General features: G+C 63.0%; 1 protein-coding gene across 3 annotated transcripts; it reads right to left on the bottom strand.

Annotated features, from left to right (window-relative positions):
• Positions 1 to 3348: 3348 nt before the first annotated feature.
• ADD2 (adducin 2) lies at positions 3349 to 19767 on the bottom strand. Of its 3 annotated transcripts, XM_054175044.1 has the most exons (16): positions 19728 to 19767; positions 18228 to 18411; positions 17528 to 17666; positions 15037 to 15188; positions 13257 to 13337; positions 12310 to 12459; positions 12077 to 12220; positions 11839 to 11937; positions 9734 to 9910; positions 8411 to 8668; positions 6697 to 6816; positions 5674 to 5763; positions 5388 to 5544; positions 5189 to 5293; positions 4649 to 4673; positions 4041 to 4150 (listed from the first exon to the last, which is right to left on the bottom strand). In XM_054175044.1, coding segments are annotated over exons 2-16 (1881 nt in total). In that variant the 5' UTR covers position 18411; positions 19728 to 19767; the 3' UTR covers positions 4041 to 4149. The 3 variants fall into 3 exon arrangements, 2 of the variants coding, with proteins under 2 accessions (XP_054031016.1, XP_054031019.1); XM_054175041.1 differs by lacking the exon at positions 4649 to 4673 and having other exon boundaries at positions 3349 to 4150; XR_008462964.1 differs by having other exon boundaries at positions 4051 to 4150; positions 4649 to 5293.
• Positions 19768 to 21746: the final 1979 nt, after the last annotated feature.

Genomic DNA, 21746 nt, shown 5'->3' with positions numbered 1-21746 from the left:
GGGGCTGTCCTGGCCAGGGGCAGGCAGGGGGACACAGAGGGCCTCAGAGAGCCTTAGCAGCAGCAGGAAAGGGACAGAGCTCAGGAAACAGAGACAGGGCCCCGGGCTGGGTCTGACTGCACAGCCACAGAGCAGAGGCAGGAGCAGGGACTGCTGCCCACAGCACCCAGCTGGCTCCAGGGGCCCAAGGTCCTCCCTTTGCCCACCCCAGTGCTTGCAGGAGCAGGATGGCTCCAACCAGGGGGCAGGGGAGACCTTCTCCCCCAGAAAACAGATTGTGGGGGGGCCCCTGGGGCTCTGGAAATGGAGGTGGCAGGGGTGGGGGGACCTTGGGGCTCTGGGCAATGGAGCTGGCAGGGGTGGGGGGACCTTGGGGCTCTGCAATGGAGCTGGCAGGGGTGGGGAGACCTTGGGGCTCTGGGCAATGGAGCTGGCAGGGGTGGGGGGACCTTGGGGCTCTGCAATGGAGCTGGCAGGGGTGGGGGGACCTTGGGGCTCTGGGCAATGGAGGTGGCAGGGGTGGGGGGACCTTGGGGCTCTAGAAATGGAGGTGGCAGGGGTGGGGGGACCTTGGGGCTCTGCAATGGAGGTGGCAGGGGTGGGGGGGACCTTGGGGCTCTGCAATGGAGCTGGCAGGGGTGGGGAGACCTTGGGGCTCTGCAATGGAGGTGGCAGGGGTGGGGGGACCTTGGGGCTCTGCAATGGAGGTGGCAGGGGTGGGGAGACCTTGGGGCTCTGCAATGGAGGTGGCAGGGGTGGGGGGGACCTTGGGGCTCTGCAATGGAGCTGGCAGGGGTGGGGGGACCTTGGGGCTCTGGGCAATGGAGCTGGCAGGGGTGGGGGGACCTTGGGGCTCTGGCACTGCACCTGGTGTGGATTGTTTGTTTGTTTGGTTGGTTTTGCAATTTTGGGAAGTTTTGGACAGTTTTCATTCAGAATTTGCCTGGAAAGCAGCAGAGCCCTGCAAAGGAAACCAACCTGGTTCACAAACCTCCTTCTGAGCCACAGCTGCCTGCACCCCACTGCCTGCCTGCACCTCTCTCCACCCCCTGCCCTTGCCCTCAGCATTGCTGCCTGCCCCCCCCCAGGCTTTCTCCTCTTGCAGGTGAAAAAACTAAAGCCTTGCAGCAGCAAAAAGGCTCCAAACCCACAGCCCTGGCCCCTTGGAAAACCACCCAGGGGTGAGGAAACTCAGAGCAGTGCCCTCAGAGGGGGGACTGTGGGACTTCCCCCTGCACCCCAAACCCTCACTAGATGCTTGGCTGCAGCAGGGAGTCACAGAACCACAGAAACTTTCAGGTTGGAAGACACCCTCAGGGTCACCAAGTCCAGCCCAGAACCCTGCTCTGCAAGGGTCACCCCCAAACCAGATCCCCAAGCACCACCTTAAACACAGCCAGGCCTGGGGACTCCACCACCTCCCTGGGCAGCCTGTGCCCATCCCTGACCACTCTTTTCCTTACTGTCCAGTCCAACCCTGCCCTGCTGCAGCTTGAGGCCATTCCCTCTTGTTCTGTCACTAATGACCTGAGCAGAGCCCAGCACCAACCTCTCCACAGCCTCCTCTCAGGTAGTTGTGGACAGCCATGAGGTCTGCCCTCAGCCTCCTCTGTTTCACTCTAACCATCCCCAGCTCCTTCAGTCTCTCCTCATCAGATTTCTTCTCCAGGCCCTTCCCAGCTTCCTTGCCCTGCCCTGCCCTGGCTCCAGCACCTCCACATCTCTCTTGGACTGAGCTGCCCACAACTGGGCACAGCACTCCAGAGCTGAGTGCCAGGGGCCAATGCCCTCCCTGCTGCTGCTGGGCACAGCATTGCTGATCCCAGCCAGGAGGCCTTTGGCTTTCTTGGCCCCCTGGGCACTGCTGGCTCCAGCTCCACATGGGCAAGGCTTAGGCCTGAGCACCCTCAGCAAATGGCAAAGCCCTGAGGGCTTGTGGGAGGATGGGGACTGATCCTGCTGCATTTGTTCCCAAAACAGGGGCTTGGGGAGGGGGAAAGCAGGAATCAGCATTGCTGGTTTGCTGCTTCCCTCCAGGCAGGGCTGCAGTGGGAGCTGGGGGGTTGTGAGAAGGGAGCCAGGAGGCTGTGGCGAGGGTTGTGTTGCCACATGGAGGTGGAAGGCTGTGAGGATGGAGCTGGGAGGATGTGACAACAGCTGCATCACCATGCAGAGCTGAGAGCCATGATGATTGAACCAGGAGGTTGTGGTGACAGAGCCCAAGGTTGTGGTGATGTGGCCAAGAGGTTGTATTGCTTGAGCCCAAGGTTGTGGTGATGGAGCTGGGAGGCTGTGGTGATGGAGCTCAAGGTTATGCTGATGGAACCAGGAGGTTGCATTGCTTGAGCCCAAGGCTGTGGCGATGGAACCAAGGAGGTTGCATTGCTTGAGCCCAAGGTTGTGGTGATGGAACCAAGGAGGTTGCATTGCTTGAGCCCAAGGTTGTGGTGATGGAGCCCAAGGTTGTGGTGATGGAGCCAGGAGGTTGCATTGCTTGAGCCCAAGGTTGTGGTGATGGAGCCGGGAGGCTGTGGTGATGGAGCTCAAGGTTATGCTGATGGAACCAGGAGGTTGTGATGATGGAGCTGCGAGGATGGATGTGACAACAGCTGCATCACCATACAGAGCTGAGAGCCGTGATGATGGAACCAGGAGGCTGTAGTGACAGAGCCCAAGGTTGTGATGATGGAACCAAGGAGGTTGCCTTGCTTGAGCCCAAGGTTGAGGTGGGGAGCTGGGAGGCTGTGGTGAGGGACCCCAAGGCTGTGACAAGGGAGCTGGGAGGTGGTGCTGGTGGAGCCCGGAGGCCGTGGAGGTGGAGCCAACCTTCCCCTCGCCGCAGGGAGCGCCTCCAGAGAGGCTGGGCAGGGAGCAAACGCCATGGAGAATTTCACCTCCTGCTCAGGAGTCCAGAGCTGGGGAAGGAGCAGGGTCTCGACCCTGGCCCCGCGGGTGGGCGCTGGCAGGGCCGCGCCTGCCGCTGCCGCCGTGCCGGGGGGGAGGGGGGTGGCGGTGCCTGTGCCCGAGGTGAGTCGGCAGCCTGTGTTGATCCCGAAGTAGCACTTGGTGAGTGAAGTTTTGCTCAGTTTTACATCACAGCCTCGGCCCAGAGGCTCTTTCGCTTCCCCTGCCCCCCGCTAAGGGCTGCTTCTCGCAGGGGGAGGCTCTCCCAGGGGCCTGAAATCCTCGTGGGGTGAACGCGTGAGATGGTGGCACCAGGAGAAGGGGATGGAAAGCAGCTCCTCCGGCTTGGGAAGGTTCTGATCCAGGAAGGAAAGGCTCCCCAGGTCCACTGCCTCAGCCTCTCCTTCGGCGAGAGCAATCCCCTCACGTTCAGCTTGATCCGAATTGCCCCCACCCGGGGCGGGGGGGAGGCTGCAAACAGCTTTGCCCCAGGGGCTGTGCGAAGCCAGAGCCATTCCCGCAGGTGGCAAAGCAACATAACACCAAAACTACCCTTTTCTTCCTCAAACCAAGCAGATCCAGGCTGGGCCTTGCATTTCATGGGGGCTCTGCAGGTGGTGGGTAGGGAAAACAAAGAGAAACCAAACAACCCTCAGCGCCGGTGCCCGGGAGGGAGGAGGGAGAGCCGGTGGGAGGAGGGAGATGGCAGCGGCTGCTTCCCCGGCGACGAACAGGGGCCACAGCCTCTCGAGTCAGCTGGGTGACCACCTCCCCAAAGCAGGGGACAGGGGACGAGGTGCCTGGTGTCAGGAGTGCCCAGAAAGCAGCTGGCCCCCGGGGGCTGGGGCTGCGCCTCGGCCAGACGCACGGCGCGGGACCATCCCCGGTGCCCCGCAGCCTCCCGGGGCGGGGGTCCCGGTGCCGCTGGCGGGAGAGGCTCTGGAGGAGGCTCAGGATTCGATCTTCTCCTTCTTTTTGCCTTTTTTCAGGAAGGATGGGGTCCGGAATTTCTTCTTCTTCTTGGAGGGTGATTTAGAGGGTGACCCTTCGGGGGAGACAGGGCTGCTGGTCACCGTCTCCTTCTCCTTGGGGGCATCCTGCTCAGGGGGGGAGGTGGTCCGGCCTCCCCCTTTGCTCACGCTGTCCTCGGTGCTCTGCTCCTCGTCCTTCCCATTCACCACTGCTGGTGGCTCCTTCTCGGCAGCAGAGTCGGCTGGCACTTGGCCGCCGTCCACCTTCTTGTCACCTTGGCAAGGAGAAAGGACAGCGGTGAGGCTCGGGGCAGCGCTGCCCGGCGCCGCGGGGGGCGGGGGGTGGTTAAATCTCCCCTAACTCGCCGGTTTGACCTGGGCAGGAGCAGGATTTGGCCCTCGCAGGCAGAGAGCGCTGAGATCCCATCCCCTCCTGCCACAGACGCTGCCATCCTCAGCCTTCCCCCCTGCCCTCCCCGCAGGACAAGCGGCGGTGGGATGGAGAGCTGGGAAGCGGCAGGCAGGGAGGGGGCAGCCTGGCTCCGTCCCGGCCTCGCCGCTGCCAGCAAAAGCAACCAGCAAAGAAAATACACGAAAGCAACCCAAGGCAATTTCCCTCTGCCAGACAAGACCCTCCGCGGGGCTGTCGCTCCCCGGAAAAGGGGGCTGGGGGCACAGAGAGCGAAGGTGACCCCCAGCTGGTCTGGGGGGGTCGCGGTCGCCCGCGTCCCTCCTCCCGCAGTGAGGCTCGGGGGTGGCCTCTCCGTACTTACTACAGTGACAAGTCAGAGGTAACTCCTTGGGGTGAAAGCCACACGTGGAGGAAAAGAGAAAGGAAGACGTTGTGGAGACAGACAGACAGACAGACAGGCACCACCAGACACGATGAAAGCCAGCAGCCCCACGCTCCCCCCGCCGCCCACCCCCCGCACCCCGAGACCTGCCGCGGGGCGTCGGTGGCAGATTTGCCCTTCGGGACATGTGCTGGGGGCGGGGAGACTGCACCCCCTGGGTGCGTTAGGGAGGGGACAGAGGTGTCCCCGGCCGCCCTGCAGAGCCACCGGCGGACGCTCGCCTCCTCCCGCCGGGACGCTCGGTGGCTTCGGTGCCTTTGCGGCGTCAATCCCCCCTGTGCTCAGCCCCACCGCAGCGGGGAACCCCCCAGGGGAAGGCAAAGGTGACCTGGATCTGTGTTTCAGCGAGGCTCGGCTACAGCCCCCCTCGTCCCCCTGCTTCTCGGGTAGCTCACTGGAGGCCCGGGGGGCTCCTCGTCGGCGCTCGGCTGGCAGCCCCGGGGCTCGCCAGCCACTCACCCTCCGAGGGCTTGCCGGGCGTCGGGGCCGGGGTCTTCTGTGGGGAGGTGGGGGGGGATTTGCTAGGAGGTGCCTGGCTCTCCTCTGCCGTGAGCTCCTTCTCTCCTGCCAGTACAGACACGCATTGGCCCCAGGGTCCGGCGGGTGCCAGCCCCGAGGCGGGATTTGGGATTGGGGCTCCCCCAAACCCCTATCCTACCCTGCAGCTCCAGCTTTTTCCTCTCCACCTCCTGCTTGTACTCCTCCAGCTCCTGGTCCGTGAGCTGGCTGAAGGGGTTGGGAGGCTCTGGCTCCGGAGGTGCCTCCTCCCGGGATGCCTCTTTGGCTTCTGCATCCCCCAGATGGCTCTCTGTGGACTGAAACACCCCCGGAGCTGCATCACCCCCCGAACGGTGGCACTGTGGGGTTCTGGGGAAGGGCTGGGTGCTGCGGGGAGGGCAGGAGGAGGGTCGAGAAGGTGAGGGTGGGGACAGCAGGGGACGTACAGGGCTGCGGCTGGTCTCGGCGATGACGCTGGCCAGCAGCTGCGACTGGGGCCCTGCCGACTTCACATCCTGCCGGTTCTGCTCCCGGATCTCACAGAATCACAATCACAGAACGTGAGGGGCTGGAAGGGGCCTCGAAAGCTCATCCAGTCCAACCCCCTGCCAGAGCAGGAGCACCCAGGGCAGGTCACACAGGAACACATCCAGGTGGGTTTTGAATATCTCCAGAGAGGAGACTCCACAACCCCCTGGGCAGCCTGCTCCAGGGCTCTGGCACCCTCACAGGGAAAAATTCTTCCTCCTGTTTCCATGGAACTTCCTCTGCCTCAGCTTCCACCACTGCCCCTTGGGCTGGCATTGGGCATCCCCCAGCAGAGCCTGGCTCCAGCCTCTGGGCACTCTGCACATCTCCAGCAATGAGGTCACCCTCAGGCTCCTCCCCTCCAAGCTACAGAGCCCTCAGCTCCCTCAGGCTCTCCTCCTAAGGAAGATCTTCCACTGCCTTCAGCATCTTTGTGGCTCTGTGCTGGGCTCTCTCAAGCAGTTCCCTAAGGTCCTTCCTGAACTGAGGGGCCCAGAGCTGGCCACAATATTCCAGATGCAGCCTCACCAGGGCAGAGTAAAGGGCAGGAGAACCTTTCTCGACCTACTCACCACAGCCCTTCTGATCCACCCCAGGATGCCCTTGGCCTTCTTGGCCACCAGAGCACATTGCTGGCTCATGGTCAACCTCCTATCCACCAGGACCCCCATGGTCCTTTTCCTCTTCACTGCTCTCCAGCAGCTCAGTCCCCAGCCTCTCCTGCTCCATGGGGTTGTTCTTTCCCAGCTGCAAGTCTCTCCCCTTGCCCTAGCTGAATTTTGTTCCATTTCTCCCTGCCCAGCTCTCCAGCCTGGCTAAGTCTCACTGGGGGTGGGATGCAGAGTGAGGACCAGGGAAAAGCCTCCTCCTGGCCCTGGGGTCTGCTGAGAGCTCCCCATCCATGTCTGAAAGCCTCTGGAGCTTCGGGGACAGGACCATACCTTGTTCCTCATCTCCAGCACCTCCTGTGGGTCCGTGTAGAGGGGCACGAACTGATTTGGGTTCTCGATTCGGATGGGGGTCCCACTGCTGCCTTTTTCCACCTCATCTGCTTTCAGCCACTGCACAGCACAGAGATGAGACCCCAATAAATACATGGTGTGGAGAGAGGGCACCCCAATAAATACACATGGTGAGGAGACCCCCATCAATGCAAGCTGCATAGAAAGGATCCCCCAATAGATGTGTGCTGCAGCAAAGGGAGACCTCAATCAAGCCCTGGGGACTTGGGCTCTTGGGCTGGGGAGCAGAGAATTCACCATAAGCACTGTGCCAGTAGGAGAACCAGAGGAGGGCAGGAAAGGTTGTGCCTAACAGAGGCACCAGGGGAAGGGTTTCACACTGCTGGAGCAGCCCTGGGTGCTTCTGAACACTAAATGTTGGGGGGGATCTCTAACAGAGTGCCCCCAAACCTACCACCCAAGCCAGGCTGGATGAGGCCTTGAGCAACCTGTGCTAGGGGGAGGAGTCCCTGCCCATGGCAGGGGGTTGGAACTCGATGAGCTGTGAGATCCCTTCCAACTCAACCCAGCCCAGCCCAGCCAACTCAACCCGGCCTGGCCCAGCCCAGCCCAGCCAACTCAACCCGGCCCAGCCCAGCCTGCTCGTCCCAGCCCACTCAACCCAGTCCAGCCCAACCCAGCCCAGCCCACTCAACCCAGCCCAGCCCAGCCAACTCAACCCAGCCCAGCCCAGCCCGCTCGTCCCAGCCCACTCAACCCAGCCCAGGCCTCTCAACTCCACTCGACCCGGCCCGACCCGCTCAACTCTGCTCAACCCCCGGCCCAGCCAATGCAACCCAGCCCGGCCCAGCCCACCCCACTCAACCTAGCCCAGCCCAGCCCAGCCCAGCCAACTCAACCCAGCCAATGCAACCCAGCCCGGCCCAGCCCACTCAACCCAGCCCAGCCCAGCCCAGCCCAGCCCAGCCAACTCAACCCAGCCAATGCAACCCAGCCCGGCCCAGCCCACCCCACTCAACCTAGCCCAGCCCAGCCCAGCCCAGCCAACTCAACCCAGCCAACGCAACCCAGCCCGGCCCACCCCACTCAACCCAGCCCAGCCCAGCCCAGCCCAGCCCAGCCCACTCAACCCAGCCCAGCCCAGCCCAGCCCAGCCCAGCCAACTCAACCCAGCCAATGCAACCCAGCCTGGCCCACCCCACTCAACTCAACCCAGCCCAGCCCAGCCCACTCAACCCAGCCCAGCCCAGCCCAGCCCACCCAACTCAACCCAGCCTGGCCCGGCCCAGCCCAGCCCAGCCCACTCAACCCAGCCCAGCCCAGCCAACTCAACCCAGCCTGGCCCAACCCGGCCCATCCTGCTCCACCCAGCTTGGCCTGGCCTAGCCCACTCAACCCAGCCCAGGCCTCTCAACTCCACTCGACCCGGCCCGACCCGCTCAACTCTGCTTGACCCCCAGCCCAGCCAATGCAACCCAGCCCGGCCCACCCCACTCCACCCAACCCAACCCAACCCAACCAACCAAACCCTACCCAGCTCAGCCCACTCCACCCCACCCGACCCACCCCAGCCCACCCCAGCCCAGCCAACTCAACCCAGCCCCACCAACTCCAGTCCCCAAGCCCAAACCCTTTCCACGCCTCCCCACGCACCGTTCTCTAGGAGCCCTCCTGCCCGCCCCCAGCTCCTCACCGTCGTCTTTGTCTTTTGGCTGCTGGCGCTGCCCTGCTGCTCCTCAGCCACGCTGACCCTCAGGTAGGTGTTGGGGGTGTTGAGCCAGCGAGTCTTCTCCTTCTGCTGCCTGTGGGCGTGCTGCCGGAGCGCAGGCAGCGGCGCAGCCTCCTCCTCGAAGACGAAGGCAGTGACGGTGGCAGGGATCAGGACGTCGCTCTTGGGCTTGCTTCTCTCTTGCACCAGGGGGTAGCGGTAGGTGTAGCCTGTGCGGTAACCCTGGCGGGGCAGGAACAGGTTCCTGGGGTGCTCAAGTAGTGGCCCCCCCCAAATCCTCACCCCCCAACCCATCCCCATCAATTCCCCCCCCCAAATCCTCACCCCCTCTAACCCATCCCTGCTATATCCCCCCAAATCCTCACCCCCTCTAACCCATCCCTGCCAACCCCCCCCAAATCCTCACCCCCCCAACCCATCCCTGCCAACCCCCCCCAAATCCTCACCCCCCTCTAACCCATCCCCGCCATCCCCCCCCAATCCTCACCCCCTCTAACCCATCCCCGCCATCCCCCCCCAATCCTCACCCCCCTCTAACCCATCCCCGCCATCCCCCCCCAAATCCTCACCCCCACAACCCATCCCCACCATAATCCTCACCCTCTCTAACCCACCTCCCACCATCCCCCTCAAATCCTCACCCCCCAACCCATCCCCACCATAATCCTCACCCCCTCTAACCCATGCCCCACCATCCCCCCCAAATCCTCACCCCCCCAACCCATTCCTGACTTCCCTCCCCAAAAAATTCTGACCTCCAGAAAAATCCCACCCCCCCTCCAAAACCTCCACCCCCCATAAAAAGCATTAATGTTCCCCCTCAAAGACCTCAACCCCCCCAAAAAAACCTCCAATGTCCCCCAAAAAACTCCAACCCCCCCAACCCCTCTACTCTCCTGCCTAAAATCCCTCTAATGTCCCCTCCCAAAAAATCCCCCCCCCAAAAAACCCCTCTAATGCCTCCCCCCCAAATCTCCACCTCCCCATCCTCCCCCCAAAACATTTCACTTCCTAAAGACCCCTAAAGCCTCCCCCCCCAAATCAACCTTTGCCAAAACCTCAACCCACAGAACCAGGATAAAAAGAAAGATTGTGGGGGGAGGGCTGTTGGGGGGCATTTGGGGGGGGGGGTTGAGGGAGGGATTTGGGGAGGGGTTGAGGGGCAGGGATTTAGGGGGAGATTTTGGGGGTGTGTTTGGGAGGGAATTTGGGGGGCGATGGTGGGGGGCATTTAGGAGCATTTGGGGGGGTGCTGAGGGGGGTGTTCGGGCAGAGCCGGGTGCTCACCAGGTTGTCCAACATCCTCATCAGGGCCTCGAACTCGTGCTCGCCCAGGCGGCTCTTCTGCATGGGTCCGAAGGTGCTTCCTGCCCAGCGCACGGAGCCCACCTCGTGGGGGCGCTGCTTGCTGCGCTCCAGCACGATCAGGTTCTCGGCGCCCCCCGCGCTTGCCAGCGCCGACACCTGCGGCCCCCCCCCGAGGCCACAGCGCAGCTCAGGGGCCTGGCACCGGCCCCTGCGCCCCCAGTGATACCCTGGGCACTACGCTGCTGGCAGAGACCTGGCACAGCTTGGTGCATTCTCCCGGGATACTGTGCTGGCAGCAGAGACCTGGCACAGCTCAGTGCAGAGAGCTGGCATGGCTCAGTGCAAGCTCATGGGACACTGTGCTGGTGGCAGAGAGCTGGCACAGCTCAGTGCAAGCTCATGGGACACTGTGCTGGTGGCAGGGACCTGGCACAGCTCAGTGCAAGCTCATGGGACACTGCTGGTTGCAGAGAGCTGGCATGGCTCAGTGCAAGCTCATGGGACACTGTGCTGGTGGCAGAGAGCTGGCATGGCTCAGTGCAAGCTCATGGGACACTGTGCTGGTGGCAGAGAGCTGGCACGGCTCAGTGCAAGCTCATGGGACACTGTGCTGGTGGCAGGGACCTGGCATGGCTCAGTGCAAGCTCATGGGACACTGTGCTGGTGGCAGAGAGCTGGCACGGCTCAGTGCAAGCTCATGGGACACTGTGCTGGTGGCAGGGACCTGGCACAGCTCAGTGCAAGCTCATGGGACACTGTGCTGGTGGCAGAGAGCTGGCACAGCTCAGTGCAAGCTCATGGGACACTGTGCTGGTGGCAGAGAGCTGGCATGGCTCAGTGCAAGCTCATGGGACACTGTGCTGGTGGCAGGGACCTGGCACGGCTCAGTGCAAGCTCATGGGACACTGTGCTGGTGGCAGGGACCTGGCACAGCTCAGTGCAAGCTCATGGGACACTGTGCTGGTGGCAGAGAGCTGGCACAGCTCAGTGCAAGCTCATGGGACACTGTGCTGGTGGCAGAGAGCTGGCACGGCTCAGTGCAAGCTCATGGGACACTGTGCTGATGGCAGAGAGCTGGCACGGCTCAGTGCAAGCTCATGGGACACTGTGCTGGTGGCAGGGACCTGGCACAGCTCAGTGCAAGCTCATGGGACACTGTGCTGGTGGCAGAGAGCTGGCACGGCTCAGTGCAAGCTCATGGGACACTGTGCTGGTGGCAGGGACCTGGCACGGCTCAGTGCAAGCTCATGGGACACTGTGCTGGTGGCAGAGAGCTGGCACAGCTCAGTGCAAGCTCATGGGACACTGTGCTGATGGCAGAGAGCTGGCATGGCTCAGTGCAAGCTCATGGGACACTGTGCTGGTGGCAGGGACCTGGCACAGCTCAGTGCAAGCTCATGGGACACTGTGCTGGTGGCAGAGAGCTGGCACAGCTCAGTGCAAGCTCATGGGACACTGTGCTGGTGGCAGAGAGCTGGCATGGCTCAGTGCAAGCTCATGGGACACTGTGCTGGTGGCAGGGACCTGGCACAGCTCAGTGCAAGCTCATGGGACACTGTGCTGGTGGCAGGGACCTGGCACAGCTCAGTGCAAGCTCATGGGACACTGTGCTGGTGGCAGAGAGCTGGCACGGCTCAGTGCAAGCTCGTGGGACACTGTGCTGATGGCAAAGACCTGGCACAGGTCAGTTCCTTGATCTCAGAGCAGTGTGGTGACAGCAGAGAACTGGCACAGCTCAGGGACATTGTGCTGGCAGCAGAGACGTGACACAGTTCAGTGCAGAGACCTGGCACAGCTTGGTTCATGCTCCTGTGACACTGTGCTGGTGGCAGAGACCTGGCACAGCTCAGTTCTTGGTCTCAGAGCAGTATGGTGATAGCAGAGACCTGGCACAGCTCAGGGACATCGTGCTGGTGGCAAAGACCTGGCACAGGTCAGCGCTTGCTCTCAGAGCACCCTGGTGACAGCAGGGTCCTGCGACACCGCGCCGGCAGCTGACACCTGGCACAGCTCAGTGCTTATTGCCAAGGCACTGCGCTGGCAGCTGGCACCTGGCAGGGCTCAGCACATGCCCTGGCACTCACCTGGATCTCGCAGGCCGCCTGCAGGTGGAAGATGCTGTAGAAGGCCTCCTCGGCAGTGTCCCCCAGCGCCAGCACCCCGTGGTTGCGCAGCACCAGGATCTGCAGCGCCCCCAGCGGCAGGGAGGGGACATCAGCAGGGCGAGAGGCAGCAGGGGCCCGGGAGGGGCCCGGGGACGGTGCGGGACGGGGGACAAGGGGGAGAGCGCGGGAAGGCGGACGGGGAACGAGTGCCACCCACCTTACAGGTGGGGCCGAGGCACTTCTGGAGCTCCACCCGATCGGCTTCGTCCTCCACCTCTCCGCGGAAATCGAAGTAGGCGACGTCGCCCAGCAGCAGGGCGGCTCGGGAGATGGGCAGCACCCCGCAGCGCATGGCCGACACCTGCCGGGGGTGCCCAGGCTGACAAAGCAGCCCCTAACGCCCCCTCCCCTACCCCGAACCCCCTCCCCGAGCCCAGCCCGAAGCCTTACAGCGGCCGTGGCCGGCGTGTGCAGGCGGATGATGCAGCGGGCGTCGGGGCGGGCAGCGTAGATGGCAGCGTGCAGGCTGAAGCTGCGGGCATCGGGCGCGAAGTTGGTGCTGCCCTGCTCCACCACGGCCCCCAGCACGTTCACCTTGATCTGTGATTGGGAGAAGGGGGGCGGTTGGAGGGTCAGAGGCGGCTGAATCCCAGCCCCCACTCTCCCGGCATGCAGGGGAGGTGTGGGGGCATAGAGAACAAGTTGGAAGGGACCTTAAAGATCGTCCAGTGCCAACCTCCTGCCATGGGCAGGGACACCTCCCACCAGACCTCCCATCCAGCCTGGCCTTGAACACCTCCAGGGAGGAGACATCCACAGCCTCCCTGGGACACCTGTGCCAGGGTCTCACCACCCTGATGGGGAAGAATTTCTTCCTCATGCCCAATCTCAGTCCAGCTTCTTCCAGTTTGAAGCCACCAGCCCTCAGCCTGGCACTCCCAGCCCTTGTCCAAAGTCCCTCCCCAGCTCTCCTGGAGCCCTTCAGGTACTGGAAGATGCTCTGAGGTCTCCCTGGAGCCTTCTCTTCTCCAGCCTGAACCCCAACTCTCTCAGCCTTGCCTCACAGCAGAGGGCTCCCCGAACTGCTGTGGCCTCCTCTGCCCCTGTTCCACCAGGTCCCTGTCTTGTGCTGAGGGCTCCAGAGCTGCCCCAGCACTGCAGGGAGGTCTCAGCAGAGGGGCAGAATCCCCTCCCTGCCCCTGCTGCCCACACTGCTGGGGATCAGCCCAGGGCGTGGCTGGTTCTGGGGCTCCTGTCCAACTCTGCACCCCCAGCACCCCCAAGTCCTTCTCCTCAGGGCTGCTCTCCAGCCCTTTATCATCCCCAGCGTGGGCTGGCAGCGGGGGTGCAGCTGGCACGGATGCCCTCAGCCCGTTGGGGGTCTCAGGGATGCTCACCAGGCTGGCAGCTGTCACCTCGCTGCACGCCAGCCCCTGGGGGGCCACCAGGAAGTGCTCCTGCTCCTTGCTGACCCTCAGCTGTGCAGGGACACAGCCCGGGGAGGGGGGAACACAAAAATAGCAACCTCACCCCCAAAATCCTCACAACCCCCACCCCCAAAGCCTACTGCTCCCCAAAATCCCCAAACACCCCAAAGCCAACCCCCAGCTCCCCTCCAGACACCCAACCCCCTCCCCAAATCTCCCAATCCTCTCCAAACCTCAAGTCCCCCAACCCTCTCACCCCTTCAAATGCTCTCCCCCCACCCAAAGCTCTCCCCCCAAAGATCCTAAACCTGACCCCCAAACACCCCCAAAATCCCTGCCCTGAGCCCCCCCAACCAATGCCCCCCAGCCCCTTCCCCAAACCTCCTTTAACATCCTCCCAAACCACCCAACTGCCCCCCACACTCGAAGTCACCCCAAAACTCCTCTCCAAACCCCCTTCAGCCCCTCCCCAACTCTTCACAACTCCCCCAAACCCACCCAGCACCCCCAAACAACTCTCCAACCCCCCTCCAACTCTTCACAGTGCCCCCGACCCCCCCCAAATCCCCAACCCCCTCAATAATCAACTACCCCACCCCCCCTCACCCAAACCACTCAAGCCCCATCCAACCCCCCCAAAACCCCAAGTCACCCCAAAAATCCTCTCCAACCCCCCTCCAACCCCTCTCAAGCCCTTCACAGCGCCCCCAAACCACCCAAGCCCCCCAAACCCACCCAAAATGCTCAAGCCCCTTCCAACCCCCCAAACCCCCAAGTCCCCCTCCAACCTCTCTCCAACCCTTCACACCCCCCCAAACCCCCCTAGCACCCTAGAACTTCTCCCCAACCCCCAGAACCCCCAAAACACCTCAGAACCCCAAGTCACCCCCAAACTCCTCTCCACAACCTCTCTCCAACCCTTCACAACCCCCCAAACCCACCGAGCACCCCAAAACTCCTCTCCAAACCTCTCCACCCCCCTGCCCCGAGCACCCCAACAGATGCCCCCCACCCCAAACCTCCCTTAACATTCTCCCCAACCACTCAACTGCCCCCCAAAACCTTAAATGACCCCCAAAATCCTCTCCAAACCCCTCCAACCCCTCTCAAACCCTTCACAGTGCCCCAAACACCCCCAAATCCCTGACCCCATTGAAAACCAGCTACCCCAGAACCCCCTCAAAACCCCCCACTCCCACCCAAAACATTCAAGCCCCCCCCAAACCCTCCCAAACCCCCAAGTCACCCCAAAACTCCTCTTCAAACCCCTCCAACCCCTCTCAACCCCTTCACAGTGCCCCCAACGCCCCCCCCAAACACTCAAACCCTCCCCAAAACCCCCAAGTCACCCCAAAACTCCTCTTCAAACCCCTCCAACCCCTCTCAAACCCTTCACAGCCCCCCCAAACCCACCTGAAGCACTCAAGCCCCCCCAAACCCCAGGTCACCACTTCCAAACCCCTCCAACCCCTTCACAGTGCCCCCAACGCCCCCAAGCCCCCCCCGCCCCCAACCACTCAAACCCTCCCCAACACCTCCAATCACCCCAAAAGTCCTCTCCAACCCCTCTCTCAAACCCTTCACACCCCCACCCCCAAACACTCAAGCCCCCCTTCCCCCCCCTCCCAAACCCCAAGTCACCCTCTCCAAACCCCCTCCAACCCTTCACAACTCCCCCAAACCCACCGAGCACCCCAAAACCCCTCTCCAGCCCGCTGTCCCCCGGCCCGCAGCCCCCCGCGGCGCTCACGGTGACGGCGCCGTGCCCCAGCTGCGCCCAGCCGTAGAGGTCCAGCAGCCGATGGATGCTGCCAACCTTGCACCGCATCAGCCGCTCGCCCTTGGCCAGCGCCGGCGCCTCGGCCCCGTGCAGGTCGTTGATGGGGGTGACCGCGGCCAGCCCTGGGCACGGCCCCGGCGTCAGGCCAGGGCACCCCCGGCACCGGGCGGGCGGGGGGGGGGGGGGGGGGGGGGGTGAGGGCGGTAGGTTTGGTGGCCCTCGAGGTTTCAGGGCTCCCAAAGGTTTGGTAGCCCCAAAGGTGTGGTGGCCTCTAAGGTTTCAGGGCTCCCAAAAGTTTGGTGGCCCCAAAGGTGTGGTGGCCTCTAAGGTTTCAGGGCTCCCAAAAGTTTGGTGGCCCTCAAGGTTTGGTGGCCTCTAAGGTTTCAGGGCTCCCAAAGGTTTGGTAGCTCTCAAGGTTTGGTGGCCTCTAAGGTTTCAGGGCACCCAAACATTTGGTGTCCCCAAAGGTTTGGTGGCCCTCAAGGTTTGGTGGCCCCCCAAAGTTTCAGGGCACCCAAAGGTTTGGTAGCCCCAAAGGTGTGGTGGCCTCTAAGGTTTCAGGGCTCCCAAACGTTTGGTGTCCCCAAAGGTTTGGTGGCCCTCAAGGTTTGGTGGCCCCCCAAAGTTTCAGGGCTCCCAAAGGTTTGGTGGCCCCAAAGGTGTGGTGGCCTCTAAGGTTTCGGGGCTCCCAAAAGTTTGGTGCCCCAAAGGTTTGGTGGCCCTCAAGGTTTGGTGGCCTCTAAGGTTTCAGGGCACCCAAAGGTTTGGTAGCCCCAAAGGTGTGGTGGCCTCTAAGGTTTCAGGGCACCCAAAGGTTTGGTGGCCCCAAAGGTGTGGTGGCCTCTAAGGTTTCAGGGCTCCCAAAGGTTTGGTAGCCCTCAAGGTTTGGTGGCCTCTAAGGTTTCAGGGCACCCAAAGGTTTGGTAGCCCCAAAGGTGTGGTGGCCTCTAAGGTTTCAGGGCTCCCAAACGTTTGGTGGCCCCAAAGGTTTGGTGGCCCTCAAGGTTTGGTGGCCCCCCCAAAGTTTCAGGGGTCCCAAAAGTTTGGTGGCCCCAAAGGTGTGGTGGCCTCTAAGGTTTCAGGGCACCCAAAGGTTTGGTAGCCCCAAAGGTGTGGTGGCCTCTAAGGTTTCAGGGCTCCCAAACGTTTGGTGTCCCCAAAGGTTTGGTGGCCCTCAAGGTTTGGTGGCCCTCCAAAGTTTCAGGGCTCCCAAAGGTTTGGTGGCCCTCAAGGCTTTATGGTCCCCAAGGCTTGGTGGCCCCCCCAAAGTTTCAGGGCTCCCAAAAGTTTGGTGGCCCCCCAAGGCTTTAAGGTCCCCAAGGTTTGGTGGCCTCTAAGGTTTCAGGGCTCCCAAAGGTTTGGTGGCCCTCAAGGTTTGGTGGCCCCCCCCCAAGGTTTCAGGGCACCCAAAGGTTTGGTGGCCCTCAAGGTTTGAGGGCTCCCAAAGGTTTGGTGGCCCCCCAAGGTTTCAGGGCTCCCAAAAGTTTGGTGGCCCTCAAGGCTTTATAGTCTCCAAAGCTTGGTGGCCCCCCAAGGTTTCAGGGCTCCCAAAGGTTTGGTGGCCCTAAAGGTTTGGTGGCCCTCAAGGTTTGGTGGCCCTCAAGGTTTGAGGGCTCCCAAAAGTTTGGTGGCCCCCCAAGGGTTCAGGGCTCCCAAAGGTTTGGTGGCCCCCCAGGGTTTCACGGCTCCCAAAAGTTTGGTGGCCCTCAAGGTTTCAGGGCTCCTAAAAGTTTAGTGGCCCCAAAGGTTTGGTGGCCCTCAAGGTTTGGTGGCCCCCCAGGGTTTCAGGGCTCCCAAAGGTTTGGTGGCCCTCAAGGTTTGGTGGCCCCCCAGGGTTTCAGGGCTCCCAAAGGTTTGGTGGCCCCCCAGGGTTTATGGTCCCCAAGGTTTGGTGGCCCCCCAAAGTTTCAGGGCTCCCAAAAGTTCCGTGGCCCCCCAGGGTTTCAGGGCTCCCAAAAGTTTGGTGGCCCTCAGGGCTTTATAGTCCCCAAGGTTTGGTGGTCCCAAGGGTTTGGTGGCCCTCAAGGCTTTATGGTCCCCAAGGTTTGGTGGCCCTCAGGGCTTTATGGTCCCCGAGGTTTGGTGGTCCCAAGGGTTTGGTGGCCCTCAAGGGCTTTATGGTCCCCAAGGTTTGGTGGCCCCCCAAGGTTTCAGGGGTCCCTAAGGCTTGTGGCTCCCAAGGTTTTGGTGGCCATGGAGGTTCTAGGGACCCCCCCAAAAGCTTTGGGGACACCTCAAGGGTTGATGCCTCCCAAAGCTCTGGTGGCTCCCAAGGTTTCAGAGGTGGCTGTTTGGGGTCTGCAGCCCCCTCTCTGGTCCCCAGTCTGCTCCTTTGCCCTGAGCTACTGGAAGGGAACCAAAGGTGGAGCCCTGCTGGGCGTTTTCCCACCTGAACCCCTCATGATTGTTCCATCTCCCCCTCCCGACCCCCCCCAAAAGCTCCCTGGGGGTGCAGCCATACCCATGGGGGAGGTGGGGAGGGCAGCAGGGGAGGTGGTGGCCATGAAGTCTGCGATCTGCCGCAGGGCCCAGATGTGGGAGGAGTTGTTGCCCTTCTTCATCTGCTCCTGGATGAGGCTTTCCAGCTCCTCCCTGAAAGACTGCGACAGCCCAGCCCGGCTGCTGGCACCTCCCCAGGCAAGGGACACCAGGAGCCAGCCAGATTGGCATGGCCAGCGTGGTGGCACAGTGCTGGCTTGGGGGAGTAGTGATGGGGGCACAGGCACAGCTCGGTGGCAGGGGTGGGGGCACAGGCACAGCTCGGTGGCAGGGGGGCACCACGAGTCAGGTGGGGACAAGCTCTAAGCCAGCACCTGGTGCCTTTGCTTTGGGCCAGGAGGGATGGAGCTGGGGGACAGGGGAGACAAGAGGAGGAGTGACAGGATTTGGGGACACGAGAGATGGCAGTGGGGAGAGGGAGAATTGAGTGGGGGATGGTGTGGGGACAGGAGAGGAAAAAGGAGGGAGGGGGCCGAGGGTTGGAAACAGCGTTGGGACAGAAGGGATGGGCCTGGGCACAGGGCTAAGGACAGGGCTGGGGAAAATTGGGATGGGATGGACGCCAGCAGAGGCAGGTCTGGGGACAGGTGAGATGGGGCTGGGTCCAGGTAGCAGGGGGTGGGGGCAGGGCTGGGGTGGGGGGGCGCGGCGGGACCCCTCACCGGGCTCTGCAGGATCATGGTGACTCTCTTCTTCTGCTCCATCAGGTTGAAGTCCTGCCGCAGCTCTGCCCCCACGCTCCTCGCCCGCAGGTACTGAGGGTCAGCGGCTCCCAGCCCCCCCAGGCAGCGCGGCCCGGGGGCGGGGGGCGACGGCAGCGGCTCGGGGCTGGCGGCGGTGCTCATCCTGCCGGCGGGACGGATGGACGCGGCTAGCCAGGGACGGACGGACGGACGGACAGGGTTCCCCCGCCCCGCCTCGCCCCCAGATACAGATTGGGAGGAAAGCACCGAAAACAGCTCCGGCTGCGCCCCGCAGATAAGCCCCAGCTGGCCCCACCCCGCGGCTGACGATGCGGGGACACGCAGGGGACACGCAGGGTGCGGGGGGTGTCCCTGCTGCCTGCACCCCCCCCCCAGAGCTGAGCTCAGTGCACCCCCGAGGGCACAGCTCCCACACTGAGTGGCCGGGCTGGGGGTCGGTCGTGCAGCACCGAGGGGGTCCCAGCTGGGATGTCCCCAACCAACGTGAATCCCCAAACACCTCTGCTGCGCCCACAGCTTCCGTGAGGTTGTTTGGGGGGGTGCCGCTGCTAGAGAACCCCCCCCAAAACGGGGGGTGCACACAAGGAGGGCCCTATTGCCTAAACAGCACACCCCCCCCCCCGAATTCTGGACCCCTAAAATATAGGGGGGTGCCCATAGCCGAAATTTAACCTGCCCCCCCCCAAAATTCAGGGCCCCATAGCCCAAAACAACCTGACCCCCACAAGTCCAGAACCCCCAAAATACAGGGGGGGGGGGTGCAGAGAAGGAGGACCCCCTTGCCTACCCCCCAATTCTGGGCCCCTAAAATACAGGGGGGTGCCCATAGCCCAGATTTAACCTACATCTTCCCCCTCCCTCCCCCCCCCCATTTCAGGATCCCCAAAATATATGGGAGGACAGCACACAAGGACCTGGCCCCTGCCCCCCAAAATCTCAGGGCCCTCAAAGCACAGAGGGGTGCACAGGAGGAGGACCCCACAGCCCAAACCCATCCCTCCCCCCCCCCCAAATGCTGCACCTCTGAAATACAGGAGGGGTGCCCATAGGCCAGATTTAACCTACACCCCCCCCCCAAATTCAGGCCCCCCCAAAATATGGGGGGGCACGCAAGGACCTGGCCCCTATCCCCCCAAGATTCAAGGCCCTCCAAATACTGGGGTGGTGCACAGCAGGAGAACCTCCTTGCCCAAATCCTGCCCCCCCCAAAAAAATTCTGTCTCCCTAAAATACAGAGGGGTGCCCATAGCCCTGGCTCAACCTGCCCCCCGCATTCGGAACCCCTAAAATAGGGGCAGCACAGAAGGACCTTAGCTCCCAAACCCAGCGTCCCCCCCCCCATCCAAGGGCCACCCCACAGCAGACACCCCTCCCTCCCTCAGCGCTGCCCCCACCGCCAAAGCAGAGCCCCCTCCCCCCCCATCCCAGCCCACTCCCTTCAGCTACTCCGGGACCCACCTGGCTCAGAGGAGTGGGGGAGGGGAGAGGGGTACACCACCTCCTCCGGACTCCACGACAGGAGGTGTCCCCACGCCGGTCCCCCGGGCTGGGGCGAGCGTCAGGCGGGGGCGAGCTCCTGAGTCCCCCCGGCAGGATTTGTCCCCCCCCGAGAAGGAGGAGGGAGAGCGGAGGGGAATCTGAGGGCCCCCCCCCCACCCCAAAGCATCACTCAAGGGTGGGGGCCAAGCCGCACCCAGCCCCCCCCCAGCATCCCCGGCCGCCCCCGCCCCCGCCGCGCCCAGCGCCGCTGCGGCAGCCGCAGGGATGGAGGAGGAGGAGGAGGAGGAGGATGGAAGGAGAAGCGATGGATTAATATTTGGTGGGGGGGTGGGGTTGCAGCTTTGCACCCCCCCAGGGATGGGGATTGATGGAGGGAGGAAGATGAGGATGGTCTGGTACCCAACGCCCTTGGAGGATGAAGGTCTGGGGGGGGAGGGGGGAAATAGGATGCAGCCCCTCCAGATCTGGGGGGAGGGGGAGAAAGGGGAAGAGATAAATGAAGGGAATAAAATGGGGGGGAAGGGGGGGGGAAGGTCACCCAGCTGATCCAACCCCCCCCTCCCCCACCTCAGAGCCCCTCAAAACCACCCCCCCCGGGGGTGGGGGATGCTGCGGCCGGGAGGATGCTGCTATCACCCACCTCCTCCTCCTCCTCCTCCTCAGAGCATCCTGACAAAGGCTCCCCCCACCCCCCTCCTCCGACACGCCACGCGTGGCTCCACCCACTCCACGGGGAGGGAATGGGGGGTGGAACCCCCGCCCCAACCCCCCCTCCCCTTCCCTCCCTCCCTCCTTCCCTCTTCCCCCACCCCCGGGAGGGCAAAGGCCCAGGGAGGGGGTGGGGGGGACACAGACTGCAGTCACCCCCAGACCTCCTTTGGTTTCGAAGCATTTATTTGGAAAACGTGTTAAATGAGGGGGGGGGCAGCTGGCTAATTGCTAATTACATCATCACAGAGCAATTACTTGCAGATTAGACACCCACCCCCCCAATTCCCTTCCCCTCCCCCCCCCGCCTCACACTTCAGGGGTCACTCCTGTTTTGGAGACAGGGCAGGTTGGGGTGCAGGGCTGGAGCTGGCACCCCCAAGATGGTGCTGGAGCTCAGCTGGGACATCAGGCTCCCCCCCAGGGGCTGCAGTGCTCCCCCAGTTCAGGAACTGGCTGGAAAAACCTGAGGGAAAAAGGAAGAGATCATTTTTAACTCCGTGGACACTGGTTGGGGGGGGTGGGTGTGGTGTTAAGGCAGACCTGGAGCACCCCCATTTACACCAGCACAAACCAGAGGGTCCCTAGACCCCAAGCCCATAGGTGGCAGCTTCTTACACACCCCATGGGTGCCCATCTCCCCTCCCAGGGTGTCCCCATCCCACCCCCAAGGGTGCCCATCTCCCCTCCCAGGGTGCCCCCCACTGAGGGTGTTAAGCCCCCACACCCCCAGGCTGGCACTTTCCTTCCCCCCCAGGGTGTTCAGAGGTGCCCCAGACCCTGAGCCCATGGGGGGTAGCTCCCTGCAAGCCCCATGGGTGCCCTGCCCCCCTCCTCGGGGGTGTCCCCCAATCCATCCCCATCTAGGCTATCAAGCCCCCCCCCCGCCTCCCAGGCTGTCACTTTACCTCCCCTCCTAGGTGCCCTCTCCACCAGACTGTGTCCCCCCCTCACTCCCCCAGCATGCCAACACCCCCTGCCCAGGGGTCCCTCTGTACCTCCAAGGTGCTCTCCACCTACACCAAGGGAGATCCCCCACCCCCAGAGGCTCTTCTCCCCCCACCCCATACCAGAGTATCCCACCCCCAGGGTGTCAACCATCACCCCCCCAAAGTGTGCTGCTGCCGCCCCCTCCCCCCCCGCCCCCCCCTCCAGTGACAATGCCTCCTCCCCAGGCTGTGTCCCCCCAGGTCCCCTCTTCCTCCCTAGGCTGTGTCCCCCCCCAGGGTGCTCCCCACTTACCAGCTCCTTGCTCTCCTGTGGTGGCCC

The sequence above is a fragment of the Dryobates pubescens genome, chromosome 31 (assembly GCF_014839835.1).
Source record: "Dryobates pubescens isolate bDryPub1 chromosome 31, bDryPub1.pri, whole genome shotgun sequence".
NCBI lineage: Eukaryota > Metazoa > Chordata > Aves > Piciformes > Picidae > Dryobates > Dryobates pubescens.
Note: the sequence above shows the minus strand (reverse complement) of the source record. Positions and strands in the feature narration are given on the sequence as shown.

What these genes read in the sequence shown, in the direction of transcription:
- ADD2 (XM_054175041.1), bottom strand. Translation starts at nt 18,410, where the DNA reads ATGAGCACCGCCGCCAGCCCCGAGCCGCTGCCGTCGCCCCCCGCCCCC. An exon ending in CCATGATCCTGCAGAGCCCG is followed by an intron (nt 17,667 to 18,227) that starts GTGAGGGGTCCC and finishes GGGCTGTCGCAG; the next exon opens with TCTTTCAGGGAGGAGCTGGA. An exon ending in ACACGCCGGCCACGGCCGCT is followed by an intron (nt 12,221 to 12,309) that starts GTAAGGCTTCGG and finishes CACCCCCGGCAG; the next exon opens with GTGTCGGCCATGCGCTGCGG.